This window comes from Rousettus aegyptiacus, unplaced genomic scaffold (genome assembly GCF_014176215.1).
Source record: "Rousettus aegyptiacus isolate mRouAeg1 unplaced genomic scaffold, mRouAeg1.p scaffold_m13_p_7, whole genome shotgun sequence".
Classification (NCBI taxonomy): Eukaryota; Metazoa; Chordata; class Mammalia; order Chiroptera; family Pteropodidae; genus Rousettus; species Rousettus aegyptiacus.
This window is the reverse complement of record NW_023416310.1, coordinates 34671550-34698830: the sequence shown is the minus strand read 5'-3', so window position 1 is coordinate 34698830 and position 27281 is coordinate 34671550. Positions and strand designations below refer to the sequence as shown.

The 27281-nt window shown below is 32.1% G+C and overlaps 1 protein-coding gene across 3 annotated transcripts in view; it reads left to right on the top strand.

Moving 5' to 3' along the window:
- Nucleotides 1-27281, top strand: part of PPP4R3B (protein phosphatase 4 regulatory subunit 3B) — a 56382-nt gene that overhangs the window by 2976 nt on the left and 26125 nt on the right. For all 3 annotated transcript variants that reach the window (XM_016162560.2, XM_016162559.2, XM_016162561.2), the window contains 6 exons: nt 8177-8275; nt 13704-14327; nt 19033-19110; nt 20202-20318; nt 21713-21829; nt 24775-24906. In XM_016162560.2, coding sequence (XP_016018046.1) covers nt 8177-8275; nt 13704-14327; nt 19033-19110; nt 20202-20318; nt 21713-21829; nt 24775-24906 — 1167 coding nt within the window. The remainder of the gene's footprint in view (nt 1-8176; nt 8276-13703; nt 14328-19032; nt 19111-20201; nt 20319-21712; nt 21830-24774; nt 24907-27281) is intronic.

Below are 27281 nucleotides of genomic sequence, written 5' to 3'. Positions count from 1 at the left end.
AAGTGAATATATGGCAGAGATTTTTGAAGGAAAGATAAATTATTTTAAGATTATATTTGCATCATCAATGCCTACTTTCTTCAAGGCCAATGAAAATTTGGATACCCAGAAACACATGCTTCCTGTTGGAGGAGTGAACCTATGTCTATTGCACAGCTCATTGTTAGTAAAAGTCTTGTTGTTAAACAATTGTTTTGTGTATACAATATATTCTTAATCAGTTCTTTGAAATAGTTTACATTTTTTCAATATTCAATTAATAGTTTTTCCCTCTGCTTAGAAAATTTTTTGATTGAGAATCAAATTAAACGTTTGTCCTGTATTGAACACCTGAGGATGTTCCCTATACCTTACATGTTTTAAGGTAGACATTTAAGTAAAATTAATTTCTAAGTCAGCCAGGCAGGTGGTTGTTACACTCTGTCTTTATGCTGAATTTTGCGAGATAGCCACTTAATGATTTTTTTGTTTGTATGTTTGCTTGCTTGTTTGTGGGGAAGGAAAGACTAATATTTTGTGATCATTTTTCCCCTTATCTGTTCTTATATGTGATTCCCTACAAATTAGTTATAATATGGATTCTTCTCAGATTGTATACAAGATCCATTAGCTATTGTTACTATTGAAAGATCACTTTATGGCAGAGTTTTGTGTATAAAATAGTTCGCCCAAATTAGTCCAAATATGCACAGTGGTTCTGTAAATACTTTAGAAACTTTGGGACGTGATTTTATGTGAAATCTTACTCTGCTAGAAAATTAAAGTATTGAAGGAAAGAATATTTATTTAAAATAATACATTGAAAAATGTTTTCTGTAATTACATTCAAATAATATATGATTGGGCTCTTTTTATATATTCTAATCAAGGTACTTTTACTAAATAACATTAAAGTATAAGAACTCTTGGCAGAATAATATGGAAAAGCTTTGTATGTAAGAATGATAAACCTGTGTAAATGATAAACTTGTTTTATTTTCTTTATTTTTGTTTAAATTGTATACACTTTTCTAATATAAATCAGAGCTATTTGAGGGTTGTGTTAAACTTAGTTTCTTTGTAATAGATACGATTTTTCATATTTTTACAAAAGTCTTGTTCAATTTGCACTTTTTACCAAGTTACACAAATTCGGATTTTTAAACATGTTGCTGTTTTTCTATGCTCATTAGAATTATCTTTTTAAAAATGTCATCATTTAAGTTATTCAATAAATTAGTCTAGAAAATTATTCATTTCCAAAATTTAAATGAAGTATATTGACCATAGGTGGTTTTTTAATTTAAAAAAAAAAAAAAAATGAGTCAATGAGACACATAGTTGACAGGATATTTTACTATTTTAACATACACTGAATAAATGCAGAGAAGAATATTTGACCTTTTTTAAAACAGTTCTAAAATGAGCTACATAATGAATTGTATGTTCCAAATAAGTTAGAATTAGTTGAGTTGAATGTCAGATACTCAAATTTGGTAGGTCACCTTGATTCACATTACTTTCTTTTTTTACTGTGGGCAATATGAAGTAGTTAATAAGAAGGGGAAGATATACTTACCAATAAACTTGTGTTTAAATAAACACATTGGAAAGGAAAGAGACTGATTATATAGTGGAACATTAAATAAAGTGCCTGATACGTGTGTCACAATTTTAAGTTATTTAGAATCAGTTTTGCTGATCTGGACTAAAAGCAGAATTATTGGGATGTGTACCTTTTATATTTAACACAATTGTATGTTGATTGGATTTATGAGAGAAGTATAAAGAAGTCTTCATCCTTGGTTTTATTGGGAGATAAGACTTAACAGGTAAAGCAATTACAGAATAATAAAATAGCTCATAGTGTTTTAATTCAGTTCTCATTGAAAGCCCGTGAAAGAATTTCACAGATAATACAGCTAAGGTACAGAAAGGTTAAGTTTCCTGACCAAGATTATATGCAGGTGTGTGCCAACACAAAATATTATAGTAATTTGGAATCTCACAGACTTAGGCAGTAGAAAATTAGAGAAGAGGGAAATTAATTTGAGTCAGAATCATTAAGAAAAACTTAACTTTTCTTGGTGGTATTGCTGAAGGAGCTATGATATGGAAGGAAATTGTATACCTGACACAAAAGGTCTTAAGCCTGTGTGCAGCCTAGGTTTCTTATTTTGAAGCTTAGTTTGCTAAACAAAAGGGAGCCATTATAGGTTCTTCAGTAGGGACCTAACATGATGAAAGTGATACTGTATTTAGGAAGCCAGTGTGGCAAAGTCATGAATAATGAATTGGTGGAGAGGGAAATAAGAGCTTTAGGTAACTACCTTTTGCAATAATTCAAATGCAAGGAAATGAAAGTATGTTTCAGTGTAGTAAATGGAAAGTATATTTTCAAGAAAGTTCTGAAAGATTTGGTGAATGATTAAATATAAAAGAAGGAATCAAAGGTCACTTGTAGTGTTTTTGAGTCTTGGGGCCAAGAAAATGATGATTCTTTCCAGAAACTGAGAAGTTAAGAAACAGTTTACAGTAATCATTTGATTAGACGCTTGTTTATTTAAAAAAAAAAAATTATTTTTGAATAGATAGTATATTCACATGGTTAAAAATTCAGATAGTATTTGATAAGTCTCTCTCCCACTCTGGACTCCATACAATTTCTCTTGCTAAAAAGCTACCAGTGTTACCAGTTTCTTGTGTATCTCCCAAGATGTGTTTTGCATATGTAAACAGAAATACACTGTCACATATTTCTCTATTTTATTGACATAAGTGGTAGCAGTATATATACTATATACCGCTCTGTGCTTTGCTTTTTTTCATTTAGGTTATGAAGTGATTGTAAATGAAATGGAAAGGTCATAATATCTGGGACAAGAAACACTAAGAGTTTGTTGTAGGAGATTCTGATTTGAGAATCATTAAGTGCTATTTTTAGCTGCAAGAGGAGACCTCCTTTGAGAGAGTAGATGTAAATTGGAAAAAAAGAACAGCTTAAGGCTGAGCCTTGTTGGATTTTTCACAGTAATTCATTCATCCAATAATCCTTGGTTGAGTGTTGCTTATGGGTTGGTTACTATCTTTAGTTTGGATTTTTTAAGTGCAATTGAAAACTTTTAAAGTTTTCAACGGAGGAATGACATGATCCAAAATAGTAACATCAATCTGTGGAATTGAAGAGTGCCAATAACTGGAATGGGATACTGGTTGGGAGATTGCAGCATAGTCCAAGCAAGAAATAATGTTAGATCAGGTTAGCAGTGACGCATTGAAGATGGAAAGAGGTGGATAGATTTGAGATGTATATTGAAGATAAAACTGACAGGGCATGCTGCTATATTAGGTGTTCAGTAATCAGAAAGAAGGAAGATTCAGTAAATAGGAAGAATAAGCAATTAGAAAAAAAATGTAGAATCAGGAAACTGGTGTCTTCAAACCAAGGGAGAACAGCATTTTGGTAAGGAAAGGACAATTGTCAGTCAGCAAATGGCTGCTCCATATCCTGCAAGAAACAGAATGAGAACATTCTAGGTTTTGATTAGAAGAATGCCTGCCAAGATGAGGTATGGATGAAAATGTCTGTATATTTAGTGTCTCTATTAATTGGCAAAATGATCCAATAAAACTGAGGATGTTAGGATTTAGGCTGAGAGTCATTGTGGGGAATGGACTAATAAGTATACAAGAGAGACTTCCACAATTTTGAATGCATTAAAATGACAGCATGAATTTGTAATAAGTAGAGTTCACTCTACACCTTTATATAGAGTAGAGGATATAAATTATTAGGTTTGAGAGAGTAAGTAGGATGATGGGTAGGGATGTGTTCTGGGTGGTGGTTTGGAACTGGGCCAAGGAGGACTCTTCGGGAATCAAATGGAGACAGGTCTTTCTTATTTAGGAGTTTAGGGAGGTGCCTAGATAATAATGCCACAGAGGAGAAGCTTAGGAAGCAAAGTTTAAGAACTTTGTTTTTAGAACTTGTTCACTTTTGTAACGGGTCATAGTAGGAATATGGCTTTAATTTCATTATTTCTAGCTATGATTTTGAGCAAATTTTCTCTGAACCTCATCTTTTAAATGGAGATACTACATACCTCATAGAATAGCCGTGAATTAATGTCTGAAACATAGTTTAGCACAGTACCTGACACATAAGTTCAGTAAGAGAACTATATTAATAATAATTTATGATAATCCTGGTATAGTCAGCCTTTTCCTCTTTTTCAATGAGAAAAAAAGAAAAGAGTAAAAAGCTTAATGCTTTGATGAAAGTCACAGAAATAGTGGACAGTGAAACTGAGTCTTACTTGGGTCCTAATTCTAATCGAAGTTTATCCCTTTGTATTCAAATATATCACAGATTTGGGAAAGATATTACTACTGTTGGTGGTAAGTAGTATCATCATGTCTGTCTTGGACTATGTGTCATGCCATTCTAGATTCTAAAAATTCGTCTCAGAAAGACTACATCAAATACTATTAGGAACACCTAGAGAGTTAGATGCTGCATTATGGTTAATCTCACTCATTTTCAGACTTCTAAATTAATTTTGAATTTACAAATTAAATTCCATAAGTCTATTAACATTTGTTTTCCTTTTTAAAAAAAAAAATTGTATTCCTTTAGAAAAACTTCAACTCTGTACTGAATTTTGTCAGTCATTACATGCAGAGATAGGGTTAGTCTGGCAAACAGTAGTATCAAATATTTCATGACTGGATTTTATTCATATTAATAAAGTGGATCCGTACGGGGGGAGAAAACTGAAAAACATTCTGTTAGCTTGTTAGCTTTTAAATGTGTCACATATCTTTGTGAATATGATACATAAACTGGAGACCCTCCCCCCAAAAAAGATGGGATGCACCAAGTTTTAGATACAGTTTTAAGATGTCATTTAGACTCTGAGTTAAGAACTTCTGATTTAAACAGTACATGACTTAATAATGTGTTTAAATATATAAGACAAAATAATGTCATATAATAATACATTACAAAAATCTAATTTAGTAATGACTGAATTGTCAAGCTTCTCTAGCTCATGTCTTACTCCCATCCTGGTCTTAGACATAATCACCTTTCTTATTTTTTTAAAGGACCAGACCACATATAACTAATTTTTTCTATTCTCCCTGCAAGTTCATTTTAAATCTGATTTCCATGGAGACATAGTGCTGATTAAATGTTTTAGTTAGTAGAGGGAAAAGAAGAAAAAAAACTAAGCTTCTCTTGGTTTAAACAGAGGCATTAATAACATCCTTAGATATGTGTGTGATGCACAAATGAGCAAAACGTATGTCACAAAGCACAGTAGTTGAAAACAGACCTTACTATGAAAAGTTGAGCTTGGATGGCGCTATCTAGGCTTTTTGAATATGTAGAAAACCCTAACATTTGACTCTTTTCATTCTGTTTTAAATATTCTTGTGCCACCTTGTGTTTATGTAGGAGCTTTCTTTTTTCTTCTCTTTTTTTTTTTTTTTTTGTTTTTACTTCAATCTTTGGAATAAGCAGTTCTGAGAAGTGCTTCTTCAGGGTTTTTTGTTTTGTTTTGTTTTTTTACTGAGACAGTGTGCGGGATAGGGAGAAGGAAGGATGAGATTTGTTACCCATTTGGAGTAGAAACAGAGCTAGAAGGTGCCTACTCTGATGGCACTTGCTTGTCTGTTAACCAGCTAGAGGTACGTGTAGGTCAGGTTCTCAAATTTGACTTACCAGAATAATTACCTGGTACCCTTGTTAAAAATAAAGACTCTTGGGCTTCACTCCAAATCTGTCCCCAAAGGATAGGAATGGGAATTTGTCTTTTGACCATCTCCCAAAGTCAATCATCTTTGTATTGAAAAAGGATTCTGAATATAAATCCCAGTTAGTCTCTGAGATTTCGACTGGCTTAGGGAAAAGAGTTGAGAATGAGAAGGAAAGAACAAAAAATGATGACGAGTTGGACTCAGTTACCTTAATTCAGACTTTGTTGTCTACTTGGACTTTCTCAGAAAGTAGATTGGAACCAAAATGGAAAGGACCTTGGATGCCTGGATTAAGGGTTTTGGCTTTCATTGTCCTGTATTAGTGATCTCCAAAATGCAGTACACATTACTAAATATTAGAATTTGAGAAGAAACCTGTTTTCAGAAATTGAGTTTTGCTAATATTTGGTAAAGTCAGGTGGTCATTAGTCATAAATAAATGTGGTATGCTGAGAAAAGAGCAACATTTCCATGAGGTGTTCTCCACCTACTGTGAATTATTGTAGACTTTCTATGCAGATAACTGTTTACAGATATACTCCAGTTTAACCTGTAACTCTTACAAAATGAACAAGTGCCATAAAAAAGTTTGAAACCAATAATAATAGTGCAAGTGAACAAGATAATGGTCAAACTGACATTTACACTCCTAGTGTAATTGGTCTGTCTGCCAAGTAACGAAGCAGAAACAATAATAAAATACATCTTACAAGAAGTTGCCCTTTCCAGAAAACTCAGAATTATTAAAAGAATGATGTTAAATATGAATTTGTATCAACTGTCATTTATGGGTGTACTGTACCCTAAGTGTATATTGGGTCTTAAAAAGCTAATAATGGTATGGAGATATATTTCAAACCTTTCAAAATATTGCTTATTTAATTTTTTGTAAACCTTTTTATTTCTACTTTGGGATGTGTTTTTAAAGTATTGCTGTACTAATATTGTTTTCCTGTATATAACATATAAGTAATTTAAGGCACAGAGTTAAAAAAAAATTTTTTTATAGATCACTGTTCATGAAGCTGTTTTGAGGAGGGGTCTAAAATGATAACTCAGGGCTTAAAGAAAGTACACAGAGCCCAAGTGGGTGCCCTAGTTAAATCTAAGTAGCACTATTTTTATCTTTTTTTTTTTTTTTACATTGAGATTTTTAGCACATTTTGTTTGTAAAAAGAGTTCTGGTTTTTAAAAAAATATTTCAAAACCTCTTCTGTAGATGGTGGGAGACGCTGAAAGTTGTTAAAGTGTGATCTGATAAAATTTTAAGTACCTGGTGGCAAATTTCCCTTCCAAGAAGCATGGTCTGGCAGAAACCAGAAAACAGATTTCCAACTGTTCTTCTTACCTGATTACACAGCAAAAAGTTTTAATCTGAGGCTTGAAATAATTAAAGGATATTTTTCACTTACTGGTTAGAACTACCAAAATATCGAAATGTTTTCATTTTTAAAGATTTTGTCTGTATTATCTGGGGCTCACTTTTAGTTTTATATTTTTTAATATGAGGTCAAATGAACAATTATTAAATATGAATAATTTGCATAGATTATATTTTTGGTAATTAGGGTATAAATTCAAATATGCATTTTTTTTGCGAATCAGTTTTAGCCATATTAACTTTTATTATGTATCCTAAAATTTTTTATTTCATTCGAATGTTTCAGTGGTTTTAGTGTTTAAACATTTGTGTGTTAATTTAAACCCAAACCTTAGTTTTTAGTAAAGGGGTTAAGCAATAACTCACCTTTTGGTAGGGATATAATTAAGGATATTCTGAGAAAGCACTTACCTGAACCTGGGATTATTGATTTTTCTATAACCTAAGCTGTTAAACGAGGTACTATTTCACCATTGTTTTGCATTCCTTAATGCCCCGAATGCTTTTCCAGATTAAAAAAAAAAAAAAAAGGATTAAACTTTAATAATTTTCAGCTACTAGTTAGCCTATATGTAACTAATTGATAACCAGTTTAAAGGGAAAAATAAACTTGTAGGTGGTAGGTGGTTATTGAGTGGAACAGCTATCTTTCTGGAAATAGGAGGAAATAGACGATTAGACTTGTCTACTTACCGTTTGGCCAAGAATGGCTATACTTTCCATTAAACATTATCTTGGTAACATGAGCCAGAACTTGCTAACTTTTTTTTAATAGTTTTTGTATTAGAAAATTGTTCGATGTCACTTAGTACCAAAGCTACTAGTTCATTGCCAGTATATTGCTTAAGTTTTGAAGGATAACAAAATATAGTTATATGATGTCAATTGATTGTACATTAATTACACTTCGAGGACATTTGTCACTGCTGTGCTGTTTTTATTTATACTTTGTAAAATGTATATTTGTTGTTATATAAAATTTATCATAGCATTCATTTTAACTACCAGTTATTTCTTTTCTAGTGTAATGATGTAGAAATCTTTGTTTTTAAATAGGATACATTAATTGTTTGGTCAGAAGCTGAAAACTATGATCTGGCTCTGAGTTTTCAGGAAAAAGCTGGCTGTGATGAGATCTGGGAAAAAATTTGTCAGGTAAGTTTCTTTGAACTTAATTTACTTTTGTATGCATTCTTGATTTTTTGTTCTTTTTATGTATGTTATAATTTGGAAAGAATGTCTTCATATGAGATTTTGGAAATCGCTTTTACATTTTACAGCCAATTCTTTTACTTAAAATTAAAAAATAATTACCATAATTTTGTGTACCACTTTAGGTTTTGATAGCATATATTCATAAATAATACCTTGAAAAATCTTTCAAAAACAAAAACTAAAATACATTATGTTCTAAGGCTTTTAGATTTTTAATGTTTAGTAATCCATTTGCCTAAGGGCTACGAATACTGCGTGCTAGTCACTAGTGATCAAAAGTGCTCATGACTTCAACTCATGAAGAACTTATAGTGTAGCAGGACACAGGATAGATGGTAACTCTCAGGTAACTGGAATTTTTTAATAAAGTTTTTTATTTTAGAAGTTTCAGTTTTACAGAAAATATGAGCCAAAAATAGAGTTTCTATATACTCCCCTCCTTGACATCTCCTCCCCCCACCTATTTCCTCTATTATTAACATCTTATATTAGTATGATATGCTTGGCACAATTAATGAACCTAATGTTTATACATTTATCATTATTTATACGTTATTATTAGCAAAAGTCTATTCTTTATTCAGATATCGCCCACCCAAAATTCATTGTCCCTTTTCTGTCCAGGATCCCATTCAGGATTCCCCATTATATTTAATCGTTATATCATCTCAGGTAAATCTTTGCTGCAGCAGTTGGTAACTGGAATTTTAAATTAATTGTAATATTCATTTTAACTACCATTTTCTATAGAGATCACTGTTTCAGTGGTTGCCTAATGTATTTTGACTATTGTCATTTTCACTTTCATTAGCTTTTCGAAACCTCTACTGATTCTTATCACTGAAGATTCTTGAGTTAGTTTTACGCATCTAATTGCAGTCATTTTTTTCCTTGGTCTTCTCAATAACAGTGCCACACAGCATAGTAAAGTGGCCTAACTATGTGCAGTGCAAACCTTCTGACTCCATATAGAGCTCATTTGACTCTAAATCACTAAACTTAAATTGGGAGTAGATTGTTTCTTTTCTACTTCATATCTTACTATGCATCGTGTATCACTGGAGCATAATTAGTATACAGTATTAATTAAAAGAATTATAGTTGATGAACAGTTGAAAACACAATTTAATTAGTACGATATACATCATAGAATATAATCCAAATTGTTTTATTATTTCACCTTTGGTTTTGCCTGTTTTCAACCTGGAAATTTGGTGGTGATGGCAAGAAGGTCCTAATTTTTACCTTTTTTTCTTCATGTGTTCTCCAGGTATTGAGATTAATTTTATCTTTGCAAAGTTTTCTGTAAAGTGAGATGTAAGATTGCAGACTTATACACATGCAGTCCACAAATATTTGCTGTTCTATTTTAATGCAATAAACTTGTGTCGTGTGTTCATCCATGAGTTCTAGAAAAAACTGATCTAAGAAAATAATGCAAACATAATGAAGGATATAAAACTTTAACAATAAAAGAATAATAACTTTACCATATTATTTATGACTATTCAGAATATTAATAGTAGTTTATCAAGACTTTTTTATTTTAAATTCTTGAAAAGTTATATTTTATTCTTCCATCCACTGAAACCAGCATGGCAACTGGTACCTGTTATGCATACACTTGGTATATATTTAAAGAATGAATTAATAAACAGAAGACAAACATTATTTTAAAAACTAGGCTGTTGATGTGTGTGTGTATATATACACACACACACACATACATACACTATAACATAAATTTATATAGTGATAATATTTTTCGGTGACCAGCATATTAGGTTATACCTTGCCCAATTTCTCCCCTCCCTACACCTCAGCACCTACTATTTAATATATGCTCTTGGAAACTTCATACATATGTCCTAGAAATTTTTGCTGAAATTTGGTTCTTACTCTTTTCACTTACACAGTTCAGGGGTTCCCAAGATCACTCTCAGGTTCATTTAATTCACTAGAAAGACTGACGAAACTCTACAAAACTGTTGGAATCATGGTTGTAGATTATTATAGCAAAATAATACAGATTAAAATTACCAATGAGAAAATGCACGTAGGGCAATGGTCTAGGAAAATTTCAGGCATGAACTTCCAGTTTTCTCCCAAGATAGTCCTTCGTACAGCACTTAACTTCTTTCATCAATGATGTATGGTAACATGTACAGAGTATTGCTGACTAGGGAAGCATACCTAAACCTTGGTGTCCAGCATTTTCATAAGGAGTTAGTCATAGAAGCAGGCTGACTGCCCACAAAGCTGACTTAAGTTTCCATCACCTCCAGAGGTTAACCTCTACTATAAACTACATAGTTGCCCACGTATGGAATATTTGGCATAGCCTAAAGCCCCCAGGTAAACAAAAAAACTTATCAGACAGCTTACTCATAGCATTTAGAGGTTACCTCTCAGGAGCTAGACCAAGGCTAAACCTTTCTTTGGGCAAGATTAATTTTTTACTGCAAAAGATGCCCCTTGTCCATTGGCTAAGAGATTTTCTTAACAACAAAACAACCATATTTGTCTAAGCATCTTCATTTAGTATGGCATTTATATTGACAGAGCAATAGTATCAGTATGAATATGCCTAACTTTTAGAAGAGCCAGTCTAGGGTAGAGATAGATTTAAAGAAACAACTCATCTGCTCTTCAAAGCCACTAATTTGATTACTCATTCCTCTCCTATTGACTGCCATTTGTACTTATAATAAACTTGTACAGAATTATTTAGCATAGAAATTAACTGATTGTTAACAAAATCCACTTCTTCCTCAGGCTAGTCATTGTCTATCAGCATTAAATGCTAAGGAGGCTTTAACTCAATCTCCCAATACATTTGATTAGTCATAAGGTTTCCGTACATAAGGCAGTTGAATCAACAATACCAGTGTTACACGATACTGCAGTATGGTAGTAGATGGAATCTGAATAGTAAAAGTCAGTAGTTACTGGCATATTACTAGCAGTTGGTAACAGTTGTTAACAGTTGGTTCAGTTCATAATCATATCATATGACAAAATGTCTCCCAGAGTGGTATCACTCATCATGTTTATTTACACACTTCCATTTGACCTTGTCAGGTTCGAAGAGCAGCTGTGGTCTTGGTACACATACGACTTCTAGTATAATTGAGCTAAGAGAATATCATCTCTTGCTCTGAGCCTTCTTAGTAGCCTTTCAGTATTAATATTGGATTTTCCTCATTTTATCTATGTATTCATTTCTTGCCTTCAGTTACTGTTTTTCCTCTCCACTTGTCATTGATCTTACCTAAACTTTTCCACCTTTGGAAGGGATTTTAGATTTGGCCACTCTGCTGGTTCAGGCAAGGTTAATTTTTTACTTTTAAGATACACATGTGTTGCAGAATATATGTTTAGTTTATTACTCCTAACTATTGCATGGTATTCCACAGAACCATACATTAAGTTTTATTTCTCAGGTTAGGAGGTCAATGCTGACTTTTGAAAAAGCAGTTTCAATTTCAGTAAAAACCATATTACTCAGTCATTTCTTAACGCCTTATAATGAGAAAATAGAACTCTTCTTTGAAAAAGTTCGATGCTCAGAGAGCAATAAGTATCTTAAGAGAAATGGTGAATGATAGAACAAAAAGAACCTTTGAAGAGGCAGAAATTATAAAGCTGAGAGCTGTGATAATTGATATATGTTGAGCTTTTAGAAAGCATAAAGTCAAAATTACATATGTAAGAAGTTTTAACCTCAGAAAATGGTAGAGACATTTTCTTTGAAACAGATAAAGGAAATGGGTGAAGGTAAGTTGTGAAATGGAGAAGAGTGTCGGAGGAAGTTGAGTACTGATGTCTTCTTTTCAAAGGAAAGAAAATCTCTTCTGAGACTTGAAAAGGGGAAAAAACAAAGCAACAGCTGCAAGGGACTAGAGTAGGAGTGCTGAAATAACAAATTTTCATTGAAAACTGTATTGATGGTGTGGGTATATTGAGAACCCATTCAGCACATTTAGTTGACTGACCTTAAGAATGTTAAGGTCATATTATGTTGTTTTAAAATTCTAAAATTTCAGTAGCTTGTCACAACAAAAGTTTGTTCTTTCCTTATGCTATTTGACCAATGATTGTTCAGGGTTGGAGACGGGGCTGTGCTCATCAGTCATTCGGGGACCACCCAGGTTGATAGAGAATTTATTTTAATACTTCCAGGGTTGTTGCAAAGTGGGAAAGGTGGCAAATCAGAGCATTGGCTTTTAAAAGTTTCTGATCAGAAGTTAAACATAGCACTTTTGCTCACATTTCATTGACCAAAACAAATCACAGCTTCATTTGACTTCATGGAGGCAAAAAATCTCAGGTACCACAAAAGGGAGAGAACCAGAAATACTTGGTGGACAGCACTGTTGACAAATAAGACACTTGGGTTCGTATGGGATTGACAGATTATATCAATGAAAATTAAGTTTAGGAGAGACTCTAGGAAGCTTGTAAGGATTAATACTAGATAACACAGCAATAAACATGCTATAACCTAGTGAACTGTGCAGAATATTGATTTGAAGTATAAATTAATGCCTCTAATTTTCTCTTACTTTTTCTTTATAACCTCTAGTTATTTTTCTTGTTTCTTCCCCCCACCTCACACTTCACTCCTCTTTTCTCTGGTTACTGTCAGAATCTTCTGGCTTTAACTGTTGTCCTAATATCAAATCTCTATCTTCCATTCATTTTGTTATGATTTTTATTATATAAATATTAGAACTTGAAGACTTTATCACAGTTGTTAAATGCTGTTTTTAAAAAATCTTTTAGAGCAGTTTCAGGCCATAGAGCAAAAGCAAATATTTTTCTGAAAGCAAATTTCAAAAGTAATTTGAGAAAGTCCTATTTTTGTACTCTCGAACATATAAGGAGTTGGGTTTTAATTTGGTTTAAACTCAGTAGCGTTCTTGTCAGGCCAATGTGATAGTGCTTTAAGAGTCATCCATAGTGAATTTGGGGACCAACAGAAGAGTTACCTTCTGCAAAATTAAAAAATATCCAGTAAAGTTATTAAACAACTTCACATGGTTATTACATAATTTAACATCACAAATCTACATAACATCAGCTGAAATAGTCAAGTTGTCAGAGATCAGAGTAAACCTTAAGTTATAAGTTGGAAAATTTAGAGATGAAATTACCTGTATGTAGTTAGTAACAGACTCAAACAATTGACCCTAAACTCGGTGTATTTTCCCCCTCTAGACTTCACTTTTAATTAACAATAACTGTAATAATAGTATTGATTATTTGCAAGCTATTTTTACCTGAATTCAATGGTCAATGATTCGATTTCCAAAATTTTGAATTATTTTATATTTTAAGGTAACCAGCTGTACTTGGATATTTTTAGGTTCAAGGAAAGGATCCATCAGTGGAAGTCACACAGGACCTCATTGATGAATCAGAAGAAGAACGATTTGAAGAAATGCCTGAAACCAGTCATCTAATAGACCTACCTACATGTGAACTAAGTAAACTTGAAGAGATTGCTGACTTAATTACCTCAGTTCTCTCCTCACCTATCCGTAGGGAAAAGCTGGCTCTAGCCTTGGAAAATGAAGGCTATATTAAAAAACTACTGCAGCTGTTCCAAGCCTGTGAGAACTTAGAAAACACTGAAGGCTTACACCATTTGTATGAAATTATTAGAGGAATCTTATTCCTAAATAAGGCAACTCTGTTTGAGGTAATGTTTTCTGATGAGTGTATCATGGATGTCGTGGGATGCCTTGAATATGACCCTGCTTTGGCTCAGCCAAAAAGGCATAGAGAATTCCTGACCAAAACTGCAAAGTTTAAAGAAGTTATACCAATAACAGACTCTGAACTAAGGCAAAAAATACATCAGACTTACAGGGTACAGTATATTCAAGACATCATTTTGCCTACGCCATCCGTTTTTGAAGAGAATTTTCTTTCTACTCTTACGTCTTTTATTTTCTTCAACAAAGTTGAGATAGTCAGCATGTTGCAGGTAAGTAAACTAAGGTGTTCTTCACATTTCTGTTTTCAGATATTTATTTTCCTTAATAGTTCAAGTTGCTATTTATTCCTTCTTTTTGAAAGATTCATTTACTTTATGTCATGGCATTCTGAGAGAGAATTATTTTTTAATGTGACCTTTTACATTTTTAAGTGTCCTATGATGTAGCTAGGTTTTTTTAACTTATTTTTTTTTTTTTTGCTTTTTACAAATTGGTAGGACATACATGATATAAAATTTGCCATTTTAAGAATTAAGTGTACAATTCATAATATTAAGTACATTCAGTGTTACATACCTATCATCTTCGTCTATTTCCAGAACTTTTTCGTCATCTCAAACAGAATCAGCTATTTTTAAAAGTATCTTTTATTCCATTTTATGAGACCTCTTTATTATTGGGATATGTATATGTGTGGGTGCTTGAAGCTTCCCAGATAATTCAGATATTCAGCCAAGATTGAGAAACCTTCATTAATTTTCAGGATATAATAGATCATTTTCTGTGTGAGGTTAATTTTATTGTTTCCTTGAGTTGTAAAATAGGAGTTTTATACCATGTTTATCATGTTAATATTTTATACCCTAACTGTAGTAAACATGATTTTGAAGAATTTGCTTTACTTGTGATAATATACTATATACACAGTTTTCTACGTAACTGTCTTTATTATTTACATATGAGTTACTGACTTTATTAGCAGCCAATGTATACTTAGTGTAGTGGTTCTCACATATAGTTGTGGATCTCTCGAGCCCTTCTAGAGAGGTTTGTGAAGTTTTCCCTTTTCCAACTTTATGTCAGTGTGAAGCTGTATTTTCTTCATTGTATTTCAACCAAAACAACATATCACAATATACTGAATGCTAAGGAATAGACGAGACTCTGGCTGTTTTCTGATATGCGAAACATTAAAGAGATTTTCAAAAATGTAAAACAGAGGCACTCTTCTTTCTAAATTTTTAAAATTTTAGATCATGTAGTTCTTTCTCATAAACAATACTTACATAATAGCTTATTTTTAAAACAAATTAATAAATGTTTTTAAATGTCTTAGTTTCAAATTTGTTTTAAGTATGGTAAATATTGATAAATGTAACCCATATGATAAAGCTCTTTGGGGCCCTGACTCATTTTTAAGAGTTCATAGATGTCCAGAAACCAAAAAGTTGAGAATCTCTGACTTAGTATTTAGTTGTAAATGATAACAGCACAATTCAGGGTGACATTTCAGTTCCTGACAGAAAAACAGTTGCAGTCTCAGGAGACTGGAAATAGACCCACAGTCAATATAACTGATATAAAGGACCCAGTGACAGAAGCTGAGGTATAGCTTTCAAATGACTGCTTTTGACTTCAGAAGGGTTGCTAAAGGCATAATAGTAAATCATTGCTTTTTTATGTTTTAAAAAAAAAGTATAACACTTTATATGTCATTTTACATATTTTGTCATAGTTTTATTTGTGACAGCTATAATTATATAATAAAGTGTAGCTTTAAAAAAAAAAAAAAAACCCTATTCATCTCTGGTCCATAAGATGTGTTTAATGAAATAGCCAGATACTATGAACTGCCTGTTGATGTAAAATTGGCCACTTAGTTATCTCCTATGTGCCAGTCATGATGCTGAGTTCTATTATCAACAAAATAATTAAGATTATGGCCATTGGCCACTAAAGGCTCCTTTCCTAAAGCTCAGCTCTGAGATTTCCATGTAAAATTTTGTGGTTGGGTATAAAGTTTTTCCAGACCCTTCTAGCTAACTAGTATATATCTATGGTTTCTTAAACGAATATTAACCTGCTGTTGCAAGACTTAAAAAAGGCAAGTGAAAATGTAAGAATTTTATCTAACTGAACCAAACTGAGGTAGTACAAAGGTACATAACTTCTAGCCTAAGTTAGATTAATCAACTGAGAAATTATATGAAAGCATTTAGCGTGGTCACTAGCTCCTAGTATGTACTCTAATACATGTTGAGATTTTCTTAAGCATGAGAGGGGAATAATATTTTAGTTGACTTGAATTTTCTAGCTAATCGTAGTTCAGAATCCCTTGTGCTCAGAACTGAGAAATATACTTTAAAATGTTTTACAAATTAAATTCATAAAGGTTGATAAAGTGAGGTTATTTCTACATAAAACTGCTACAGATTAAGATCCTTTTCAGAACAAAAAGTTTTAACTTCTCTCTTCACTAGAAATGATGGACGGGTATGTCAGATCTTGACATCTTAACATATTACATATGTTTCGACTATTCCATTGATAAGAGTTGAGCTAAAAACAAACTCGGTAGGATCAGTGATTTTAGTTTGTTTTTGACATGTTTCGCATATATCATTTCGGCACCGAAAGAGAAATGTCTAACTTTTCATCCTAATTACTAATCATATAAAATTTTTCAGTACCTTTAAGAAAATATTTGTTTATAATAATATGGTTCTTTATTTCGTTATAGAGGTTTGTGGACTCAAGTATAGGATTTAACATTAAATTTTATCTTACAGATTTGTCCTATTCTAATTTGTGTGTGTGTGGTGCTTTGGTTTGTTCCATGACTTCGAACTGCTTCAGAATCTGTCCTGTAGTTTATTTTATCGGGTGAGAGTGATGAAAATCACATTATGCAGGAGATTTGGGTTTTAAATTCATCTCTGTCACTAGCTATCCTCAAATAACTCCACTCTTTGTGCCTCCGTCACATGAAATTAAAATTGAACTAGGCACTAAGTAAGATGACTCACAGGCAGAAAGAAGCAGGAAAGTGGACTAGGCAATCTTTAGGTAATCTCTTAAGTTCCAATCTAATTCTAAATTTCCGTGTTTATATTAAAATTGTATTGGTTCTGAGTTTTGTTTTTTTTGGGTTTGTGTGTGTGTGCCCATAGTGATCTAAAGAGACTAGTTAAGAGCTTAGAGAACCAGAAATTTAAGGGGAAACATTCCTGCTGTATTCATGACAAGGTTTAAGCTGTTAATCAGTTGCTTCCTTAATACATATATTGGGACAAAGTGCTTTGTAGAATATTATTAAGAATAATGTTAGAAATCAAGAAAAAAAAATCAAAGCATTCTCCTGTCAGACTATAATACTTGAAATTGCTTCTGTTAATACTTTATGCAGTTCTGTCAGCACACAAATAATGAATAATATAAGAAGAATTTAAATGGGAAATAACATTTATCTAAGAATTGGAACTATTTTCCTATGAAAATATTTTGCAAAAGTGAAACATGTTTAGACAGTAATGGAAGACTTAATCTGGGAGAGATGCAAGAAGGTAACAAATTCATAAAAGGTGCAAATGGAGGTAAATGTGTCTGTATTCCCCAAATCTTAAAATATTTAGACAGAAGCAATTTGGAAAAAGTGATTTGAAAGATAAGTTAAAGACAATTACATATACAGTTGAACTCAGAAAATGGATGGTTCAGGCCTCAGTACATAAAAGTCCAAAAGGAGTGAAAGAAAGACAGAACAAAAGAAAAACCATTCTGAGTCACACTGATGAAAGGAGTTTTTTGATCTGTGTCGTGTCTTTGAAGAGCATTGGTAGATGTGTTGTGGAAAAGCATATTATAGTCTCCATGATCGTACCTAGTAGTTTTCATTCATTTGCTTTTTCATATATATGTTACCGTATTTCAGAGAGGCTGTAAGAGATTGATACCGCTTCGCACGAATTTATGTTAAAAGTAAGATCATACAGTACATACTCTGCTGTGTTTTCTGTTTGTCCTTTTAAACAGTGCTTCGAGAAATTAACACATCTGTCATTTAATACCTTAGAGTCATCAGTATGAAAAGCAGTTATTGTAGTGTTTTGTCGTTTAGTCACATCCTTGGGGACCACAGACCATGTAAGACTACACCAAATGTCCCTAGATTATTTTCATGAGCGCTTGTGTTTTAACCCATTTCCTGTTTGCCCAAAGAATGCTCACCGACGGTGCTTGTAGCTGCAGCATTAACCCCAAGAAAACTCGTAGATTACAGTCCTAATCTTACCCCCAAAGTTTGCCATGAAATATCTCACTTTTATTATTATTTTCACATCACTCTAGTATATCGATGGTGTTTGGAAACAAATGACATAATTCTGTTTATAACATTCTGTTTTTAGTAGTGGTATTTCCATTTGCAAAATATAATTCTCTATTGCTGAAAATTTCAAATCTTAGAAAATGTAGCATTCCTACATGTGATGTTAAATTAATGCTGGCAGCAAGCTGTACTTTTTTTTTTCTAAATTGGTAGAGGGTTAAAAGGCTTTTTAATCTTTTCACTGCCAGAATTCAGCCTCCTTTACTGTTGTCCCTGTACCATATTGATATAATTTTTCTAATCAGCTATGGATTGACAATGAGATTTTTAAACTTGTTTGAATTATGTTTAAACTAAGGGTTAATAGACCCTGAGAAGAGCTAGAGAGTCTCTAAAATAAATTAATGAGTTTTCGTGCATGACTTTTAGAGCATCTATTATTGTTTTCCAAAGAGTTCTTTATAATTGAGGTTTCTTGTTAAATGAAATATTAATGTATGTATAACTAATACTGAATAGTGTAGTCAGGTTTTGAAAATTATAACATGATTATACCCTGGAATTAATATAATTTGTGTAGATAACATAAATGAATGTAACTTTATACTTTTGTTAACATTTCATAGTAAATATTTTTTCTCATGCAGGAAGATGAGAAGTTTTTATCTGAAGTTTTTGCACAATTAACAGATGAGGCTACAGATGATGATAAACGGCGTGAATTGGTAAGTTATTCTTGAAATTCACATCCTTAAAGAGCACTTACTCTTTTGGCATTCAGGCTTTTAATATTGAATTTGTTGAGAGAGAGTTTTTTATAATTAGTATGAGATGAAAGATTTATACTTAAATTATGCTACAAAATATTATTCTCAAAGTTTCTTAAATGTAATTGTTTTGTGTATTTTAGAAATTTCTTAATTTTTAAAATTAAGTAGATTTCCTGCCCCCCTCCACCCAGTGAGGGAAATTGTGTGCCTTACAAACCCCAAAATCAGATATATGGTTTATGTTGGGACAGAATTACAAAGTGATATATTTTCATGGTTGTAGATACTCACATTACAGAGATGCTTTTCTTTTTAAACAAATGGTAAGGAAAATGCTTCTCAAGTAAATTATAATTGCTTCTTGGAAATGTTTTTTTCTTTCAAATAATCACTTTTTTTGAGACATAGCCCATGCTTTGGAGAAAGAAAATAGTAATTGCTGTTTACCAGCATTTTGTCCTTTTTTCAAACATTATAATCAGATTCTTGGGTTTTAAGAAGTAATGAAAGATTGCTGACTTAAAATCAATCAAGTCACTTTTGGTTTAGTTATTTACTAATAGCCTACTCAATTTTCTCATTTATAAAATTAGTCCTTTAGGGAATCTGTAATGCCCTTTCCAATTCTTAAAAATTGAAACATACTTTGAGAGTTCCCTAGAAACCAGCCACGGTTTATTATAACATGGTTTCTGTGAAAATGTGTGCTCGAATTCAAAATATCTGCCTTACCTGTCATCTTTATACTTTAACCATAAATCGAAAATAATATGTATATGCTCTCTGAAACTGTACATATAATGTGTACACTGTAAAGTCTTTAGAGAGTTAATTGTTCAGTGTTTGAAAAATAATTCAAGGTTTACTTTTAATGGATGCTAGTTTCTAATAACGTTCCTTAATGTAGGTTTTGAGGAGCCAGGATACCATGAGAAGTCAAGATACTTAATAAGGGTGAATTCTGCACTGCCGTTGATCACATTACAGTGTGCCCCAAGTTTACTTTTATGTGTGTCAGTGTCTCACAATACTTTCTAACATTACAGGTTAATTTTTTCAAGGAATTTTGTGCATTTTCTCAGACGTTACAACCTCAAAACAGGGATGCATTTTTCAAAACTTTGGCAAAATTGGGGATTCTTCCTGCTCTTGAAATTGTAATGGTAATTATACAGCTTTTATTCATGTTTTTGAAATTGTGAATATATAATAGATTTATATTATGGGTGAAAAATATTATAGTAATGCATATTGAATTTTATAATTTAAGTTATGATTCACTTTATAGTAGTGAATTATTAGAACAGTGTTTTCAGTCTTCATATTTTTATTAAATTTATAATTTTATATGTAATCACTTGCATATAATATGGATCTTCAGGTGAATAAAAATCCCACATGTTTTACATAACTATTTTCTCTTCAATAACAATATTAAGTGTGTTTCATAGAAACTAATAAAATATCTTTCCTTTTTAGACCAATGAGTAGAGTCAAGTGCACACTAGACCAAAGGGGCTCATACTACAGTATGGAGTTAGGGTAGTGGTTCTCATATTTACATTTTATGAGTTTCATCCATTGGTATTTATTATATGAAAAAATGAGAAATTTTAAAAATATTAATTCATTTTGAAATAATCATAATCCATTATATGTTAACGTAAATAACTTTTATGAAAAAATAATTTTTCCAAAAAAAAAAAATACTTAGAAGAGTGGCATTGTTTTACATTTTTTGCCATTCTCTTTAATGTCTGGCTTAATAGAAGATACCTAGAGTCTCATAGCAGCTTTTGCATTTAATTTGTTGTGGCATCACACCTTTTAGCCTCCAGAGAAACCCACTATACTTGTGATAGAGTAAAAAAGGTTAGTAATGCCTTTAAAAAGGTCAGTAATGCCTTAGTATTATTTACTACTGTAAAAATAGTTTTAATTTTATGCATTTCCTGAAAAAAGTCTTAAGACCCCTTGCTGGGATTCCCTGGACCATACTTTGAGAACTGCTGAGTCAAGGGAATATTTTCAGGATCATATCTTAGAAAACTAAGTCATGAAAATACCAAGTGTTTTCACAAGCATCCTCTATTAGGAAAGTCATAAAAGAGAGAATCCGTTACTAAGGCATAAAATAACTGGCAAATCTAGGACCAAAAACAGATTCTGGAAGGTTTTGAAGCCTTAACCTGGGGACATCATTCACATTTTTACATATATTTAAATCAAGAATCTCCCTTCCCCCCCCCAAGGAAAAAAATTATTACAGCATTTATAAAGCATTGTTTTATAATTCTGTGCAAATTTATGTATTTAAATTCTCTGAATATTTATCTTTGTGGTGGTAACAATTGGCAGAAACTAATCATTAAACTGCCTAAAGGTGTTTAATATTTCTAAATGTAAAGGAAGAAAAGGATGGGGAGGTTATAGATTTTGATTCCAGTACAATTAAATCCAAAAAGCTGGAGGTGTACATAGATTTGAGAAGGAAGAGGAAAACACAAATATAACTATTATTAGCAGTCTTTAAGTAACCTAATTTTTCTATTATCAGGGCATGGATGATTTGCAAGTCAGATCAGCTGCTACAGATATATTCTCTTATCTGGTAGAGTTTAGTCCATCCATGGTCCGAGAATTTGTAATGCAAGAGGCCCAGCAGAGTGATGATGTAAGTAATAATGCCCTTATTCTTTGTAAATTGCCTGTAGAATTATGTTTGCAAGCTATTAAGAACAGCTATAATCATAATTTGGTATGAAGCAAAATAGTAGATTTCTGATCATTTGTGACTTTGGCAAGCCCAGAATATGTACCAATTGATTTGGATTGGGTTGGATTGATTGTGTGTGTGTGCGTGTGTGTGTGTGTGTGTGTGTGTGTGTGTGTGTGTGTGTGTATCAAATATGTATATATCAAATTTGATATATATATATCAAATTCTTACATGTTGGCCTTTAAAAAGTTTCAAAAGCTAATGAAATATAATTTCAAGCCCAAAAGTCTGGCATTTATCTAGTATAGTATAACTAAGAAGTTACTTTAGCTTGTTAAGATGTGGGAGGAGGTTTTTGGTAGGATGAACGTTTAATAATGAGACCAATGTTGTGTTTCCTTACTACAGAAATATTTATACCTTCTCTTTCTTTTTAAAATATGTAGCAGTAATTTAAAGTACTTATATTAAATATATTTTAAGTAGAAAATAACTAAAATATAATGATGTCTCTTAAAGGTTTTGAATCCCAATGTTAATTTGATCCTTGTATGAATTACTATTAAATTAAACTACAGTTCTTTTATGTTTAATTTCTCACTTAGATTTTTACATCTATCTTCGATAGCTATTTCTAATGATTTTTTAAAAAATTTTTATTTAGAATCAGTTTGGGTTAATGGTATAGTTTAAGCCAGTAGAAAAGAAATAGAAGAAATATTTTGTGTTAAGTGTCTTTTAAGGTATTTTTTACACCCAAATAATGCCAAATCTGACTTTAAAGAAATATCTAGTTTATCTCAGTGTTGATATTCTTATCTTAATGCCAGCCTTTACAAAAGATAACTTTGAAATTAACACTCAGTGCTCTATCCTTAGTGATGTGTGTGATTAAAGGCATTCATCACAAAATCTCAGACCATGAGAAGAATAAATTAGTAACTTAAAGAACTCATAAAGATTTTATTTCTCTTTTCATTAGAAATATTTTATGTTTATATTTAATAGCTGCATGAGACTTAGAGAAGCAGTGACTGATTTTTAACTAGAAAAAGTCCCGTTTGCAATTTCTCATTTTCTTACACAGTCTTCAGAGCCTTTCATTTTCCTGAATTTTCTGACATCTAACTATTTTGTAATTTAAAAATTTTGTATGCTTCAAAATACTTTTTAGCCACAAAAGAAGATAAATTTTTAATTTTCAGAATTAAGGATCCTACATGCCAAATTCTATTGAGTTGGTGGCAACCTTTAAAAAGAAGAAGTAATAATCCTTAAACCTAGAGATTCCTCTTTACCTACTGACCTCTTAATGCCTCTTTATCTCAAGCTTGGGTACCCTGCATTCAGTGGTGCATATACTTTTCTTGTCAGGGAAGTCTTACAGATCTTTGAGAAAGGCAGTTCTTATCTCCTGAAAATGCAGTTTTCTGTAGCCCTAGTATTCTGTAGTTTTCTTTTTCACTGTTTAACATATAAATAGGCTTTCTGCACGTCTACACATTACCAAATTATGGACCTCTCAGCACAAGTCATTCATTCCCCTTTTATCTTAGCTTGTAGACAGACCAGCAGAGTTTGACATTGATACTTACAGAAGCAAGATTTGTGAGAAACTGCATTTGAGAAAGAAGACAATAAAAAGTTTAAAGAGCATTTATTGAAGTGACATTTCAGTGTATGTACTATATGCCACTTTGTTTTTATTTGGATATAACCTATATTAATTATTTGATTTTTTCCCCCTCATTTTAAGTGAATGAATTTATATATAAGTGGATTATATATAATCGAGCAATTTACCTGAGGCCTTAATTAAATGATAAAATTCAAGTTTTACATATTGATATATATTTAAAGTATATGGCATAGCATTGTCCTGAAGAAAGCACACTGGCTGATACCTTTTCGTAATATCTTAACAGTTGATATGAAATAACACTTTGCTGCACGTACCAGAATAAGAAACGTCAACATATTAATGTAGAGTCTGCTCTTTAACCCTCTAATTGGAATAAGTCTTGGATCTGGGTTTATTAATGTAGTTCTGTAAATTTTATTTCAAAATTTTTCTTTGAAAAACTTTCATTCTGTCTCTGTTGCCATGATAGAATTGATTTATTGGTGATCAAATTTTGAATCATGGTAGATGGTAGGATTCTAATCTTAAGCAGTTAAATTGCCATGACATGGTTTCGTTGATTCTTTAATGCATTTAAGTTAATGAACAGCTTCACAGGGAAATATTAGTTTTGGATAACAGTATATTAAGTTTTGGAAGGGTTAACAAAACAAAATAATAACAAAAGTGCTTTGTATTGAAGCTTTCTATTTATGACTTTCCAGAATTCTCCCAACTTAAGACATTTATCTTCATTCCATGCAGTTCCTTTATGTCATGCCTTTCAATTACTCCCTTTCTTCCCCCAATAATAAACAAATTTTCAAATCCATTGAGTTAATGTAAAAACTTTTCTTCGATATGAACAATCATTTTGTATCCTAATTTAATGCTCAAGATTTCTACTTTAAAAATACAACCAGAAGACAAATTTTGTTATCTGCAAGCTGCTTTGTAGCTCTTAAATATTGAGACCCGGGGGCATGTTACTAATACAACAATGAAGTTTTTTATTGAAAAACAATAAGCAAATACAGTGTTTTCCACTTCCATATGTTGATGGTACCGTAAGCTGTGGTACACTCTGTTTTTTTTTTTTAAGTGGGTTATTTTCACTCCAATATTTTTACAGAACTTTGAGAAACATTAGGAAAAATAAAGTTAAAATAAGTTCATCCATTCTTTGGAGTTTCTTTTCTTTGTGATGATGATTTTGTTCTTTCAGCTGCTCTATTTGTCTTATATCTAAACCAGGTCTAATGGAACCGTTTTCTTTCAGGATATTCTTCTCATTAATGTAGTAATTGAACAAATGATCTGTGATACTGATCCTGAGCTAGGAGGTGCTGTTCAGCTGATGGGACTTCTTCGTACTCTGATCGATCCAGAGAACATGCTGGCTACAACCAATGTAAGAAATTACTCTGAGATAAAATTTTTTATCTCATGAGTTTTAGCTTATTTTATATATAATAATATATAAATATATAAATTATATGTAAATATAAAGTTTTTAAAAATTTGTACTGTTTCGAAAAACAAATACTTAGGTATTTGTTCAATTAGTATTTGAGCAGCAGTGATATTCCTGTAACAGTTCATATGAGGCAAAATACAATATTATAATATGTTAAAATCTTACTGAAATGTTTGTACTTCTATAGCCCTTAGCCTCTGTATGTTAACTTCTTAAAAATTAAAATACAACAGTATGAATGAATGTACTTTAACATTACTGAACTGTAAATTTAAAAATGGTTAAGATGATAAATTCTATGTTTTTTATCATTTTAAAAAAGTAAATAATAAAAAATGTACTAAATGACCTCAACTGCATAGTAGAGGAGTCATAAGAAAGGTCTTAAGGAACGATTTCAAAATATTAATAATAATCATTGCCTCAAAATAAATTCATCCTTTATAAAATTACCTCATATTTAGAGAACATATGTATTATTTTCAGATCATTGCAAGTTTATAGAACCAGTTGTGTAAAAAAATAGTAGCTCAGAAAATCAAAATCATTATTTTCCAAATTTCCAAATAATAGATTAAAATTTTTTTTTAAATAGAACTAAATTCTACCCATTTCTAGAGGTTTTATAAATTCATTTGGTGGTTTTTTTAAATTCAGATACATTGTGAAATCTGGGGTTTCAAATTTTAAGCAGTAAAGTTGCTCTCACATTGCTTGATAGACTCCATTGTCATTTCAGATCACAACCATATTTGGAAAAAATTGTTTTGAATAATTTTCTTCAGAAAAACTTTACACTGTATGATCTTTTTCTGTTTTTTTTTTTTTAATTAAGTTTATTGGGGTAAAATTGGTTAGTACAATCATATAATTTTCAGTAGTACATTATTTTTGACATCTGTATATTCTATTCTGTGTTCCCCACCCAAAGTCCAGTTTCCTTCAGCTGCCATATATTTGATCTTCTTTACCCACTTCACCCTTCCTCTGCCCCCCTATATTAGACCCTGTTTGCCCCATCTACCTCCCCCCTCCTCTCCCACCCCACTAGTAACCACTACTCTAGTCCTCTGGTAACCACTAGTTTATAAATCCATGTCCACGAGTCTCTGTTTGTCCTGCTCATTTGTTGTCTTTAAGTTTATATCCCACGTATAAGTGATATCATGTGATTTTCAACTTTTTCTGTCTGGCTTATTTCGCTTAGCATGACTATCTCATATTCCGTCCATGTTGTCGCAATTGGCAGTATTTCTTCTTATGGCTTAATATTCTATTGTATGTATGTACCACAGCTTCTTTAGCCAGTCATGTATTGTAGGGCATTTCGGTTGCTTCCATGTCCTGGCCACTGTGAATAATGCTGCTATGAACATTGGTGTGCAAATATCTTTATAGATAGGAGTTTTCAAGTCTTTGGGGTAAATATCCAGGAGGGGGATTGCTGGATCATATGGTAGATCGATTCTTAGTTTTTTGAGGAACCTCCATTCTGTTTTCCATAGTGGCCGTACCAGTTTGCAGTCCCACCAGCAGTGTATGAGGGTTTCTATTTCTCCACATCCTCTCCAACATTTGTTATTGCTCGTCCTGTTGATTACAGCCATTCTAACAAGTGTAATGGTATCTCATTGTGGTTTTGATTTGCATTTCCCTAATAGCTAGCAATGTTGAGCATCTTTTCATATATTTGTTGGCCATTTGTATGTCCTCTAGGGAGAAGTGTCTGTTCAGGTCCTGTGCCCACTTTTTGATTGGACTGTTTGTTTTTTTGTTGTTATTGAGTTATATAAGTTCTTTGTATATTTTGGATACTAGGCTCTTATAGGAGGCATTGCTTGCAAATATATATTCCCATTCGGATGGTTGTCTCTTTACCTTGTCGACGATTTCTTTTGCTGAGCAGAAGCTTTTTAGTTTGATTTAGTCCTATTCATTCTAGCTTTTACTTCCCATCATTTGAGGTCATTCATAAAATCCTCTTTAAGTTCAAGGTCCTTGAGGTTAGTTCCTGTGTTTTCTTCTATGCATTTTATTGTTTTAAGTCTTGTATTCAGGTCCTTATTCTATTTTGAGTTAATTTTGGTGTGTGGTGAAAGACAACAGTCTAGTTTCATTCTTTTGTTAGGTGGCTTTCCAGTTTTCCCAGCATCTATTAAAGAGGCTTTCCTTCCTCCACTGTATGTTTTTGGCTTTTTTTGTCAAAACTTATTTGCCCATATAAATACAGGTTTACTTCCAGACTTGTGATTTTGTTCCACTGGTCCATGTGTCTGTTTTCCTGCCAATACTATGCTGTTTTGATGACT